The 15,563-nt window shown below is 37.2% G+C and overlaps 2 protein-coding genes across 5 annotated transcripts in view; one reads left to right on the forward strand and one right to left on the reverse strand.

Annotated features, from left to right (window-relative positions):
• ACKR4 (atypical chemokine receptor 4) overlaps positions 1-15,563 on the forward strand; it is a 92,918-nt gene that overhangs the window by 46,882 nt on the left and 30,473 nt on the right. For 2 of the 3 annotated variants that reach the window (XM_070238157.1, XM_070238156.1), the window contains exon 1: positions 1,479-1,595. Coding sequence is in view for 1 of the 3 variants with exons in the window: in XM_023620941.2 (XP_023476709.1) it covers positions 4,605-5,657 (1,053 nt within the window). In the remaining 2 variants the exon portion in view is untranslated. Of the gene's footprint in view, positions 1-1,195; positions 1,268-1,427; positions 1,596-4,595; positions 7,128-15,563 lie in introns of those variants that run through there. The other variant, XM_023620941.2, reaches the window with a different exon arrangement.
• ACAD11 (acyl-CoA dehydrogenase family member 11) overlaps positions 1-15,563 on the reverse strand; it is an 84,312-nt gene that overhangs the window by 30,941 nt on the left and 37,808 nt on the right. For both annotated transcript variants that reach the window (XM_014731869.3, XM_003363160.5), the window contains exons 10-13: positions 14,226-14,303; positions 13,395-13,533; positions 8,332-8,439; positions 6,806-6,904 (exon numbers count right to left, since the gene is read on the reverse strand). In XM_014731869.3, the coding sequence (XP_014587355.2) occupies positions 6,806-6,904; positions 8,332-8,439; positions 13,395-13,533; positions 14,226-14,303 (424 nt within the window). The remainder of the gene's footprint in view (positions 1-6,805; positions 6,905-8,331; positions 8,440-13,394; positions 13,534-14,225; positions 14,304-15,563) is intronic.

Below are 15,563 nucleotides of genomic sequence, written 5' to 3' on the forward strand. Positions count from 1 at the left end.
TTAGGAGGAAACACATTCTAGGCAGATAGAAGAGCCAGTACAAAAGCCCTAAGAAGGAATGTGCCTGGTACATTTCAAAATAGCAAGGAGCTCGGTGTGGCAGAACAAGCAAGCAATGGAGCAGGCAGTTCAAAATCAGGTCAGAGAGGCAATGAGGGATGGAGACAGATCTTGTGGGATCTTACAGGCCACTCTAAGAATTTAGCGGAGGGTTTGCTTGTTTACTTCCTCCTGCACCAATACACATAAGATCAAGAACAAGAGGGAAGAGAAGGGGAAAGACCAGACAGCCTAGCCAGGGCAGGGATAACATTAAGGGCTGTGTCCTGCAGAAGGGAGCAAGAGATCACAGAAATGATCATCCACAGTAAGGAGAAGAGATGCCTTTTTTGGACTAAGTGTGGTAGAGCCCACTCAAGAGCTGATTATGCTCATCTCTTAGCAACTCTGCCTTCATGACTTCACATTTGTAGGCTAAAATTGATGGGAGTATTTACCCCATGGAAAATGGAAAACACCACAAATCAGGCACTTTTTTCTTGGTGAGTGGTTTAGCTGCATGCAAAAACTCTTCCTCAGAGACTGATGGATAACTAGGAGAAGCTGGCTGTACCCTCAGACACACACTGTGGGAAGACAAAGGAAGATGAAGTCCCCAGTGGCCTAGAGCCTCCTTTCTGTTAATCAACAAGAAAGTTACATCAATTGCTTGGAGAAAAAATGGCATGAGCCTGAAATAACTTGTGCAGGTGGAGACTGAGCCTAGCCTCGCATGAGAAAGTAAACAAAGGAACTGTTATGCAAATACAAGGAGAGTCAAGTTTAAACGGACCACAAAGGCTAAATCTGCATAAATTTCTCTCCTTTCTCTAACTTTCATTTATTTGGAAGTGTGAGAAAAATAACATCTCCAGACAGAAGGATTTTGAAGGTTTATATGCTGGTCTTTGAAGAAAAAGTTTACAAGAAGGCAAGAGAATTTAAAGTCATGGGGAAAGGCATACTCTAGGGTCAAGGATAGAGGAATACAGTGAAGCCAAGAGGAGTCTAATATGTAAAATATTAAGTGATGTGGCATAAAAAGTATTCAGTTCCACTATAAATGCCTAATGATTACTCAGAATGTAGTCTTTGATAATTTAGTGTTTAAAAAGATAATTTTCTGAGTTAAAATTATTACTTTTTTCTTCTTTAGACAAGACAACTTCAGAGAGTACTTCTCTCGATGCTGCCTACAAGTGCTTGCTGGCTGCCTTGGTGCCCTAGGGTGAGTTGTTTTGGTTAGGTACTCAGTGCCTTAGCTGCAGGCACTTTCTTGTTGCCTTCGGCTAAGTGGAAACTTTGTAAGGTCTGTAGTTTTGAAACAAGATGGAATTCTTTCAAGTTTGTATCCTAGGACACTTAAGAACCCAGATTTGACTTCACAGGATGGTAATGCATAAAATCAAGAGCTCATGAGGTTAAATTTCGGGAAAGCCCTCTTGGATGCAAGACAAAGGCGGGGTGAAAAACGAAAACAAAAGTAGCCCGAGTTAGAGAGGTCACTTGATTTACTCTCTGCACTCAAGACTGCTCCTCTCTGCTCACTGAAACAGGTTGGTTTTTTCTTTCTTTTCTCATTGTGACTTGAATATGACTTTTTTTTTTAAAGGCTAAAGACTTTGTATATGCTTTAAAGTCTAAATGTTTACATGTGTAAAAAAGAGGTATTTGAAAGAGCCATACACTATAACCTTAAAACAAAAATCTGAATATAGCAAGACAGTATTATTTTAATATCATTACTTACCTATAATACTTTGTTAACGAGAAAATAGGTTTTGCTCTACCATTTTTTTCTGCTTTGTTTTACAAAAACACAATTTTTTTTGTTCTCGTAATTATAAAGGTATTTAAATGTCTTTCTATGTATCTGCCAGAAAGATCATTTCTGAAAATGATTTCCATTCCTATTCCTATTTACTCCCATTTTTAGTAAGACTAATTCTTATTTAAAAATACCCTGCCTTACTATCTTATATTATTTGGCTATATTATCCCTTATCATCAGGTTCAAGATTTCTGTGATGAAAGAGAAGAAAGAACAAAGTTCATATTGTGTTAATAATTAATGCATAAGAAAATGAAGACCAGATTAGTCTTTCAGATTGGAACTTTTCAAATAAATTTAAGGATAAAAATAGTCATTTTAAATTGTCGGCACCTGGTTTTTACATAATGAAAGCAGTTATTCTATGTGGAATCTTTCCTCAAGGGGCCTTCTTTACTTTGCTTTACTCATCCAAAAAGGGTTAGCAGGTGTAAGAATATTCTTTTGAAAGTGTACCATAAGTTGGCACACTGTTTTGAAAATAATATTTTTATTAATGATCCTGTAAGAATATTTGAGATTCTTCCAAGGACAAAAATAACCAAAGGGAGACAGAAAGGCTAAGGACAAAGGAAAACAAAACTCAGCACTACAAGAAAAACATTGAAAGTCCTTATTAGATACATTTTAACACTTGTGAATTCTGTGCAAACTTATCTTAATACTACACAGTGTTAATAGCCAATACAGTAAAATAACGTAACAATGAGACAGAGATTCCTGGTATACCAGCTATCCATTCTAGACTAAGAGCTTTATACCTGCCAGTACAACCTTTAGCTTGACAAATATTTACTGAGCAGCCAGTGTGTGCCAGGTACTCTAGAAGATATTAACTACAAACATAAATCCAAAAGGTCATACTCTTAGGGAACTTAGAATGTAGAGGGAAAAGGTAGTCTTGGAAGCACATCTCTTCCATAGGATGAGGTCAGTTGTCTGCGAGGTAGGTAGATAATAACTACTGAATCAAGAAGTCTTCTGGGGAGACAACATCCAAGTTAAGTGAGTAGGAACTGGCCCTTCAAGGGAAGGGCAGGAAATAGAATATTAAAGGAACAGAATGAGTAATGACAGAGACGTGCTGCAGCATGTGTGTGCCAGCAAACTGCTGGCAAATCGATTACAGCACGGTTACTGCTTATGGTGCGGGAAGCATGGTGGAGAGAGATAGCAGGAACCCTGGGTAGGACCACATTATGGAGGGAGGCTTGGGTACCATGCTAAGAAGCTTGGATTGTATCTTTCAGGTGAAGAGATTTGTGTCTTTCGGTTAAGGAGCTAAGCAGGAAAGTGACAGACTGGCACATTAGAGATATAGTACTCTGGTGGCAGTAAGAAAAATGTTTTTGACAAGGAGGTGGTAAGGAGAAATAAGAACAGTAGGATACCAGTTAGGAAGATATTTTTGTAGGCCAGGTAAGAAAGAATTATGGTCGAATTGTGTGGATGTGTCAAAGAGCACAGATTAAAAGGAAGAGAGAGATTTGAAATGTATTTGGAAGGTAAAATCAGAATTTAGGGGCTGACAGGAAATCAAGGATGAAGGTAAGAGAGAAGTCAAGGATGGTGGAGGCTTAAGGCTTAGGTGACTAGTGGAATGGCTGCTACCGAAGAGGAGTATACAATGAGGATGTAGTGACAGGTTTTGGAGGGAAACTAACTAGAGGAGACTTTGTTTTATAAAAGCCAACTAATGAATTAAGTATAAATGCTGAGATAATTTATTTAACTTGTTTTAAAAAATTATAAATAAATAACATAAAAATAAAATAAATTATTTTATTTACATGAATTTATTTAAATAAATAAAATAACATTTAATTTTTTTTAAGATTTGTGCTAAGCTAACAGCTGTTGCCAGTCCTTTTATTTTCTTCTCCCCAAAGCCACCCTAGTACATAGTTGTATATTGTAGTTGTGGGTTCTTCTAGTTCTGCTACGTAGGACACCACCTCAGCTTGGCTTGATGAGCGGTGCTAGGTCTGCACCCAGGATCCGGACCAGAGAACCCAAGGCCGCTGAAGCAGAGCACGCAAACCTAACCATTTGGCCATGGGGCTGGCCCCAAAGTAATTTATTTTAATGTTTTCTTTATTGTTGATATACAGTCATGCACCACATGACAACATTTTGGTCAACAATGGACCACATACACAACAGTGGTCCCATAAAATGAGTACCATACAGCCTAGGTGTGTAGTAGGTTATACCATCCAGGTTTGTGTAAGTGCACTCTATGATCACACAGTAACGAAATCACCTCACAACACTTTTCTCAGAACACATCCCTGTTGTTAAGTGATGCATGACTGTACTGCATAAGAATCACAAAGTTCTATATGTAAAAATTATAACATTTTTTATTCCTTTTAGTTGAAATCTGACTAAATTTTCATATTTTAAAGACTAATTTTACATAAAAGTCTTTCCTTTTATTTGGAGTTAAATGATTCAGTAAATTCCCCAGTGTATTGTTTTTATCTTCCCCATGTAAATCCCAGCTCCTGCACACAGACTTGTTAAAACAAAGGACGAAGAACTGATCTTGGGGACATACTCCAGTGTGGCTTCCATTAGAGTTTCAAAGAGTGGCAGATTCAGGCTCATGTATTTTATGGCAACAATCTATTCTCTAGTAAAAGAACAAAACATATGCAAGCTAAAAACTGTTTCCTTTTAAGCAATATTAAAATGAATATCCTATATTCTTCTTGCCATTTAGATAGGAGGCATGGCTTTGGAACACAACCAGTCAACAGACTACTATTATGAGGAAAATGAAATGAACAACACTCACGACTACAGTCAGTATGAAGTGATCTGTATAAAAGAAGAGGTCAGAAAATTTGCAAAAGTTTTCCTGCCTGCCTTCTTCTCAGTAGCTTTCATCATTGGACTTGCAGGCAATTCCACAGTAGTGGCGATTTATGCCTATTACAAGAAGCAAAGAACCAAAACAGATGTATACATCTTGAATCTGGCTGTGGCAGATTTACTCCTTCTATTCACTCTGCCTTTCTGGGCAGTTAATGCAGTTCATGGGTGGGTTTTAGGGAAAATCATGTGCAAAGTCACTTCAGCCTTGTACACAGTCAACTTTGTTTCTGGAATGCAGTTTCTGGCTTGTATCAGCATAGACAGATATTGGGCAGTAACTAAAGCCCCAAGTCCATCAGGAGTGGGAAAACCATGCCGGCTCATCTGTTTCTGTGTCTGGATGGCTGCCATCTTGCTAAGTATACCTCAGCTGGTTTTTTATACAGTAAATCACAAAGCTAGGTGCATTCCCATCTTTCCATACCACCTAGGAACATCAATGAAAGCATCGATTCAAATGCTGGAAATCTGCATTGGATTTGTAATACCCTTTCTTATAATGGGAGTGTGCTACTTTCTCACAGCAAGGACACTTATCAAGACGCCAAACATTAAAAAATCTCGACCCCTCAAAGTTCTGCTCACAGTGGTTATAGTTTTCATTGTCACTCAGCTGCCTTATAACATTGTCAAGTTCTGCCAAGCCATAGACATCATCTACTCCCTGATCACCGACTGCGACATGAGCAAACGCATGGATGTTGCCATCCAAGTCACAGAGAGCATTGCACTCTTCCACAGCTGCCTCAACCCAATCCTGTATGTTTTTATGGGAGCCTCTTTTAAAAACTACATTATGAAAGTTGCCAAGAAATATGGGTCCTGGAGAAGACAAAGACAAAATGTGGAGGAGATTCCTTTCGATTCTGAAGATCCCACAGAGCCAACCAGTACTTTCAGCATATAAATATAAAACTGCTCTATCTCTCGCTTCAATACACATGAATGATCTTCTCCCTCAGATAAAACATCTGCATTATTCTGAAACTCAAATCTCAAACACGGTGGTGGCAGCTTATAACAAAGAAGAGGTTAAGGTGAGGAAGGAGGAAGGAAAGAATCCAAGAAGAAGAAACAAAATCATAAATGCACAAAACATGAAAATTAAAATTAACAATACGGAAAATAGTAGTCACAGGCATAAATAATAAAAACACTATAAGTTAGGTCATCTAAAAAAGATTAATAAAGAAGCTTATATTAAGGGGCATTTATAATTGTTTTAAATTATAAAAAACAATATCCTTACATAATTTTTAGTGCTTTAAGAACTATGCAGCAAAATTCAATCTATCGGGTTTTTTCCCCCTTTCTTAATTTGTAAGTGATTTCATAAAACTCCAGAAAGAATAGCAATTAACAATCAAGTAAATACACAAGAAAGCTTTTCTGGCCCTTTTAGTACATTCCTGGTAAGTTTCTAAACACCTAATTTGTTCCATCATGGCAACTTTCCTTAGTAACAAACTACTTACCCTGTTACATTTATCATGTATACTCTAGAAGCAATCCTCAGAAAATTATATTTATCTAGGTTCCAGTTTTTATAACTTCCTAAAGGGTTTATTCATTTCTGTGAGTCTGTTACTGAAGGTTGACAAACAATATATTTTCCTATGTATAAAGACTCTTTTTGTCACTTAAATACTTATATTTTTAAGCAATGAAAATATGTACTACAGTAAATTATTTTTGGTAACATGTACAGCTTATCTCTTTAAAAACAATCATATATAAATTATTATAAGCTATGCAATATGCCCCTATTAAAATTTAATTTTGATAGAAATTACGGTGGTCAAAAATAGTGTGCACTAACGTGAATTGTATCTCTCACAAAATGTAAAAAAAAAAAGAAAGATGTTTTCTACTCTTCAAATAAACATCACCTAATCAAGATATGTTATTTTAAAATTATTTTTCTTTTTATCAACTATTTCTAAATTTGAAAATGCTTTCAAAGCAGAATTTAAAGAACTGTGATCATTTCACTAATAACTGTATCATATTATTCTAGCACAGCATCTGACAGAAAGGGTCAATCTGAATACTCACCACTGCTCCACCATTTCTTGCCATTAATTACATAGCTGTCCCCATCTCGTTGGATGCTACATTCAATATTTGTGGCATCACTTGAAGCTACATCCGGCTCTATGAATAAGCAGAGGCTGAATTTACAGGCAGGCAGATACCATCAGTTTACAAAAGAGACTTAGATAAGGAAATGTGAACTCTTTGAGGACACAGGCATGTTTGTTTTTTCGTCTTCCTATCCTTCTCCCCTTCCACCCTGGTTCTCCCATAATCTACACATAGTAGACAGTTAGTAATGTGCATTGGAAGAATGAATAAATGAAGTATTTAGAGCACTGGGGCTCAGCAATCTGTATTGTTTTCTTGGCTTCCTCATTGACATATGACTTAGGATACAACTCACTCTCTCCAATCATCAAAAGTAGATTAAAAATATTGTTTTTTACCTCCCACAATGGAAAGCTGTACTAAGTATTTGCAAGCTAGATTTTCCCACCATATAGTTTACTATCTTAAACAATTTCTAAGTGTGCCTTGCAAATTCTCTCAGGAATGCTTTCACCAATTTGTTTGTTTTGCATTTATAGAGCCTGCTCAATGGTTAACATCTTCAGAACGTTTTCTGTGGGATGCCCTGACACGACTGCCTTATTGCATGGCATTTCAGAACTTACAGGCTAGTTCTCAATGATAGTAATCTGTACTTGTTAACATGCTGCTCTTTCAAATCAGTCCTTCAGATATTTCACGTGTTCTATTTCTAAAACTACAGATCCGGTCCTTTAGAAAGGGAGCTGTGTACTCCACTTATTTTGTAACCTCCAATTAGTGCTTTGTAGACAACACACCATACTGCAGGTGTTCAATAAATGCCTCATACTGATTTAAATGGAGGTCAGTTTTGCTCTTATAAAGGTATTCAATGTTATAGAAGAACATAAAACCTGGCCAAAATTATGGCCAGATGAAATTTAGCTTAATTCTAAACTCAATTATAAAATGATGACTTTGTCCTCTGAAGAATTCATAATCACTGTTTCCTATGTACAAATGGTACCAAACCCATTTTTATTAACATGCTCCTGGTTTCATTTCCCTACATGATTATTATTTGAGCTGTATGACTAGCATTGGTGAAAGTTCTATTCTTCTGGGTTTATGGCAGAGCTAAGTATTTTGTAGGTATCAATATAAAATTACCACAAAGATGAATATTTCACACATAAGGGCAAAAAAGATCTTAAATATCCATAGATGACAATTTTAGAAATGCAAGTTAAAAGATTATGAAACTAAGCTTACTTTGCTGCTAACGCCTAAAGCAGGCTACCAGAAAACATCACCTGGTGTCCTCCCAAAGCGGAGGACAATTTTATTCTGCACATTTAAAAATGCCAAAATTTAAAACTGGGTTCAAAACAAACACATCCACATTTCTGGCCATGAGCATGGAACACAGAGCCATAACCCACAATTCTTCAGCTCACCCATTTTTACCCCGGGATGACTGACTGTACAGGGGGAGGACAGTGATGTGCTTTTACCTGTCATACAGAAGCAGGAGGCAATGCTCCCTTGAAGAAGAGGCTCAAGCCACTGCTGCTTCTGCTTTTCACTTCCATACAGGTGGAGCACCTCCATGTTCCCTGTGTCTATACATAATAAGAAAAAGCATTTGTTTTGCGTTTAAAAATTTACTAGTATGAAATCTAAACTTTATGTAGATAATACAGATATGCATCTTTTTAAAGCAAACGTTTGCTAGCAAAAATATTTTGAAACATAATAGTAAATATAATTCACAATAAAGGTATGCCATAATTAGTCACCAGTACACGGCATTTGCTGCACATTTATTCAACTTGTTGGAATCCCAGATGCTTGTCCACTTCATCCCAATGAAGCATGGCTCTTATGAGCTCTAACTCGATTAGGACTGAGGAAAACAATTTACCGGCCTAAGCTTTGCCTGCCGTCTTGCAAATATGCTCTGCTAGGAGTGACTGCAGTGCTCCTGGAGAGCAATCAACATTATGTATTCTACTGAGACTCCACCTTGAGACTCTTTTTCCTCAAACACACTCTGTGCTTTCCAACTTCCACACGTTTGCTTGGGCCAGGCCTTCTCTCAAGTGAAATTCTACCGGTCCTTCCTAAGTCAATTTCTGCTTCTGAGTCCCCTCCATTGTAAAGACTCTCCAATTATCCAGTCAGAAATATCTCCCTCCTCTGAACTCACAGAGTAATCATTGTCTGTTTACTTCTAACATTGCTCTTACTTTTGTGCACCTCATACCATCTAGACAAGGTACCATACCATCTAGGTCATATCTGAAGGATGCTGAGCACAGAATCCCTGCCCTGGATGGAAATGACAGCAGATAACTTCAAAGACTCTCTCCAGTCCTCAGAGGGCATTGTTCAGAACACGCTACACTGTAGTATCTATCACTCTCAAGTAAAAAAGGATGCTTCATGGGGCCGGCCCAGCTGCACAATGGTTAAGTTCGCACGTTCCACTTGGGCAGCCGGGGTTTACTGGTTCAGTCCGGGATCCTGGGTGCAGACCTATGCACCACTTGGCATGCCATACTGTAGCAAGAGTCCCACATATAAAGTGGAGGAAGACGGGCATGGATGTTAGCTCAGAAGAGGCGGATTGGTGGCAGATGTTAGCTCAGGGCTAATCTTCCTCAAAAAAAAAAAAAGCTTCATGTCTGCTGTGGAACAAAATGCTCCAGACGCCTCTCTCTGATTTTCATTCCTATCAAATTTCTAAAAATACTATCTAAAATCTTTCCCTTGAATAATGATTACTTAGAAGATTTGGGGGAAGAATTTTTCAATACTACCTCTTTAAGGATTGTCACTGAAATGCCTATGAAAATTGTGTTAAGTCTAAGTCAAGTCTCTCAAAATATGTTTGTACTATGTTCAAAAATGCACAAAATTCCTAGGAGATTAAACACAAGCTTAAAATTCTTTTTGACTGACGGAGAAAATGAAACCTGAGTTATAATTAATGAACTTTATTTTTTTTTTGCTTGTTTTAAATTCCCTGTTTCTTGTTATAGTTCACATGAGGTAAATATTGAAGAAAAACTTTCCAAAAATTACCAGTTTATTCTGAGAAGCTGGCAAAACGAAGCTATCATTTACGAGTTGGGGAAAAAAAGCCCAGACAAATTACTTCAATCAAAAAAATTTTTCTCCAAAATCAGCCAACAGCCTCCAAATTTTCCAGTAATAGCTTTAGAATTAAAATTGCTGTTTTCAACATTCCAACATACAATATTGCCTGACTTACTGAAGGGCAAAAAAACAAAACAAAAGACAAACTGGAAGACTACATATGTTTCCCATAAGCTTTTATAACTCTTTGGGAAATAATTTGGTTAGCTTGAGCAGAAATTCATCTTTTATACTTAAGAAACCTCCCTAAGTGTTTGGCAGGCATCAGTGACATTCCCTTCTTTATCTGTCTTGAAAATGCTCCAAACACAACGCCCCAACGCCGTCATGAAGATATCTCCTCTACAAAGAGAAAATGCCTAGTTTTTTACTTACAGTTTTACCCATCTTGTTTGCTGAGGAGAGTTGCTTATCATACTTTGGTCAATGAAAATGTATTTCCCTGGCCAATTTTAAAATTTCAGCAGTTTGGTGATCTTTTTGAGATAGTACAACTGATAGACTCGTGAAATTTTAATACCAGCGAAAAGTCCATGACCATCTAGTGAAAAGTGAGTTCATAGGTCAAATGGAGAAATAGTGGCAGAGCTGCGTCTGCAAAGGATGTCTTCTATAACATTATTTTTCATATGACCCATTAGTATGTCATGAAATCAATTTAATGGAACATGGCTAGCATTCTCTAAAAAATGAAATAGATCAAAATTGAATACAGTAGATTGGACTCTGGAAAATACCTGAACGCGCTGCATGTAGTAAGGGAAACTATTGTTTCACGAAGCCTCTTTTCAGCAATATGTAAGTCTCTCTCTGCCTCTCCATCCATCCATCTATCCATTATCCATGAACACAAACATACAACTACATATGCTACATAGTGGGTCACAATACAGTATAAAATATATTTCTTACTATAGGTACCAATAAAAAAAGTTTTAAAAGACTAGCAGTTCTCTTTTCACAAAATTATGCTACCTATGTAGCATGATGCAATAGCTTCACACAACGAAATCTTTAGAAACAGGGAATAGAGTTCACTTTTACAATAGCCTCATTGTTGGGCTCAAATGTAGCAGAGTGGTAAATTGATACATCAGTGTTTTGAAGAGGGAAAACTACATCAAGAACAAGTTCAACCACCATCAGAGGTTTATGATCTATATTAATAGTTCCAAAGAAATGAGAGTCAAAGTCCATTGTGGAAACACTTTGCTGCACAACCAGATTATGTTTTCTCTCAGACATCCAATATACCTCTTTTTGGCAGTTCCTTGCTTCCTTCACTCTTTTTGGGAGAGCTTTAGCACCAGGGCCATACAATAAGCACAAAAGGCAATGCCGAGGCCTAACTCATGCAGGGACATTAGAGGATATCGTACCATCATCCTTCGACTACAAATCAAATGCTAGCCCTTAACTGGCAGCATCAGAATAAGGAGAGTAACTTGGAAAAAAACAAGCACAAAAGACATTCCCAGGGTCTACCCTAGACCTACTTGACAAATTGAAAATGGCAAGCAATAGGATATATTGGAGTATATGAGGAAGCCATTTGGTGTAAACCTAATTCGGCCTGACAGTTTTTTCCAAACAGGCCTGACTGTGGCCGTTGAGCACGCATTGTATATCTGCTTTAAAACATTTCCTATGGTAAGAAAAAATAGCCTTAAGATAAAGGTGCAACTTCCCCCCACATTGGCATTTCCTTAAGGATAAGCATCTTTCCTTAGGCTAGGAACTGATTGCTGTGCTCACCTTTGACCACCCAGCTCACCTGTGACCACCCAGCTCAAGACAGCAGAACTGCCACCCTGCTGTGTTCACCGAGACAGCAGACCTACCTGCTGTTTCCATCAATCACTGTGCCAACAGAGCAGTCTCCCAACTATTGTAAAAGGGACATTTCAATCATTTGTGAAACATCCTGTTTGGGGGTATATAACCACTCTGTGCACCCCACTTCTTCGGTGCACTTTCTTCCTTTGGGAAGAAAGGCCCTGGGCCATGGTCCTCAGATTTCAGCTCAGAATAAACTCTCCCAAATTTTCATTTATAGATTGGTTATGGATTTTTTTCATCGACATACTGAATCAGAATCTCCAGGGAGGGAGCCTATGATCTGGATTTTTATTAAGTTTCCTCAGGTGGTTCTGCAAATCCAGGCTTGAAGAGACCTATGACCACATTCCAGGTTTACCCTTTCCATATTATCTTTTTAAAGAATAGTTGACCTCCTTCCCTTATCCTTCCAATTTTTCATCCCAAAGTCCTTTGAGGCATCCTTGACACCCCTAATGATACCCCATATCCAGTCAGGAAATCTTGGCTCTGCCTTCATAATATATCTGGAATCTTTCCGCTTCTCACTCTTTCTACTGCTACTACCCTAGAAAAAGTCACCATCGTCTCTCACCAAGATTATTCCAGCAGACTCCCTGCTTTCCTCCTTTTGTTAATTCTCAACACAGCAGCCAAAGTGATCCTTTTAAAACTGAAGTTGCATCTAGTCACTCCTCTGCTCAAATTCCCAATGGCTTCCCATTTCACTGAAGGTAGAAGCCCTTACCTGCCCTACAAGGCCCAACATGTAAGGCCCTTTCCTCTCTGATATCTTCTCCTACTATTCTCCCAGCCACACTGGCCTCCTCGGCTATTTCAGGAATACCCCAATCACATTCTTGCCTTAGGGCCTTCGTATTTTCTCTCCCCTCTGCTACGAAGACTCTTACCCCAGACATCAGCATGGGTAACGCTCTCACCTTCTTTACGTCTTTATCGAATGTCATTTTCTCAGAAGGCCTGTTCCCAACATTCCATTCTAAATTGTAATCCACATTCCCTGCCCCTCAGCATTCCAGAGCTCCTCTACCCTGCTGGGGTTTTTTTTCTCAAAGCACTTTGCATCTTTAAACTTACTACATAATTTACTTATTTATTATATTTATTGTTTACTTTTGTCTCCCTCCATTAGAATGAATCTTTGCATATTTTATTTCTTGATAAATTCCAAGGTCCTAAAACAGTGCTTGGCACATAGTAGGTAATCAATAAGTAATTGGTGAGTAAATGGAGAGACAGTGAGCCTAACCAAAAGGTTTGGAATTCTCTATCCATCTTAACTAACCACGGAAGTATCCAATACCCAACTAGGAAACTGGGATCCTTGTATTGCCAATCCCTCTGGTGCCAAGTTCTATTCACTAATACTCTTAATGTAATGATGCTTAACAAAGAATAATACAATGACAACTTTAGACCCACTGTTTTATATTTAAATCAAAGTAAAAAAAGTAAAATTACAGACAAATTTATAAATCAATGACACTGTGTAGAAAAACTTCCTTGTCATAACATAGAGAAATTTTAAACTGCTCAAAATATCTAAGAAAGTTCTGTTTCTAAATAATGTAGTAACCTGGTGCTTGGCAGTTAAACACATCTGGAGCAAAAAAGCATTTTCCTGTTTCTTCAGCAATCAAGGCATAGTCCACCTGGCTGAGACCGCTTACAGCTGGCAAAAACAAGTTCCAGAGGCCTTCTGCTTTGGCCATTTCCTGTCAAAGTGACGAATATGCCACAGTGATCATAATTTACCATGACCTAAAATAGTTTATTTTTAAAAGATACTGGTATTTACACTTTTTGAAATTTAAAAACACTTATTAAGTTATTTATTTCATTGTATCCTACAGTGTGCAAAACCAAGTAGTTATTAATTCATTATAAATCAACAGTTTCGTAACTGTTAGAGAAATGACTTTTCCTCCAAGCTTCTTAATTTGGCTGAAAAACTAAATTTGCTTACTTGAGTACTTCTTATTGAATCAGAGCTATTACAAAATCCCCCACATTTGAGTATAATTATGCCAAATATATTATTTTGTGCATTTCAATTTCTAACATGTGTGGCTGTTAGGATTTGAAAACACAGAATTTGGATTAAGCCCATGAGGGACAAATGCCCTGGCTCGACTTCAGTCTCAATTAAGTGACAGATGGCAGTGAGTAATGTTGATCGTATTTTTTTCTTTGAACAGCCATAAGAGGCTGTCTTCATCACTACACCATATACAAAACACTATGGAACCTAATTTGTATATTACAGATTCTATTTTTAACTTTATTTTTAAAGGGTTATTATTGATATAATTAACCTCTACAAATATAACAACAGCAACAAACTAAGGTCTCAAAAAACACCTGCCTATAAATTTTCCAATGTTAAAGGTTTTCTTATTTTTCTTACCTTGAGTTTATCAATCACTAAAGGCTTCTTCCACTCGTCCACTGAATTTTTATTTTGAACAAAGAATTCAATTACCTCCTTAAAGTAATAAAAAGAAAAAAGTTCATTAGCTAAAATTAATACAAAATAAATAATGCCATAAACTGCTAATATCCAAAGTAAACATATTTAGGTGAAGAAGCTTTTTCAGCTGCTATTAAATCAGTAATATTTCTTTCTAAAACCAGAAAGAGAAGTATAAAAAATTCTAGAGGTTTGCTGCTCATAAAATTACACTACCTCGATATTAGACAATAGACTTCCAAAATCTTATACCAAGATTTGACTGTTTCATTTTCAGCAATATGGCACACTAGATGGTCATAGAAACCTCATCCAGGGTAGTACAACCAAAACTGTCAGTAAAATATTAAAAATAATTTTAAAACTACATTTAGTAATGCATAGCTGTGCTGGAAGGAAAATAAGGAAATTCCTCAGAAGCTGGGAATAAAAAAGCTTGACTCTTCAGATGTGAGCAAACACTGGAGCCAAGTTTGTCTGGGGGATGCAGGCTGATCCCTGGACATATTTGTGTCCAATAGATTTCAAGAATAAAGGAAAGAATTAAAAGTATGACAAAGAATTATCAAAATTGGCCAGACAAGTTTTAAAAAGAACTGAATGAAACTTGAGGAAAAGAAAAACCACAGTAATTAAACTTAAAAACTCAATTGCAATGGTTCTCAAAATTTGGTGGGTATTGGAATCACTTGGGGAACTTGGTAAATATTTTTACAAGGGCCCAGTCCCTATCCTACTTCAATGAGCCCAGGGCTTCTTTATTCTTTACTAGCTCTCCAGGCAATTCTGACACATACTAAATTTTGTGAACCACTGCTCTATGGATGGTTGAAAAGTAAATTAGATACAGCTGAAGAAAAAATAAGTTGGAAGAAAGATCTGAAGAAATTACTTCTTTCTTGAAGGAAGCACACAAATTCAACAGGAGGAAAATATATGTGATTAAGGGATATGATGGATACAGAGAAAAGTTCTCATATAAGTCTAACTGGAGCCCTAGAGAAAGAGAATAAGGAGAGAGGGAATATTGGAAGAAATTATATCTAAGAAATTTTCAAAATGGAAAAAAGACACCAATCCTCAAAATCAGAAAGCACAATGACACCAGAGCACAAACTGCAGAACATCAGAGAGGGGAAAAAAGCTCTTAAAAGGAGAAAGAGGTGGGGAAAAAGACAGATTACTGATAATTAAATAATTAAGATTGAGAGCTGACTTCCCAGGGCAACAAATGAAGCCAGAAATAATAGGATAATATCTTCAATTGCTGACAGA

Source organism: Equus caballus, chromosome 16 (genome assembly GCF_041296265.1).
Source record: "Equus caballus isolate H_3958 breed thoroughbred chromosome 16, TB-T2T, whole genome shotgun sequence".
In the NCBI taxonomy this organism is placed as follows: Eukaryota; Metazoa; Chordata; class Mammalia; order Perissodactyla; family Equidae; genus Equus; species Equus caballus.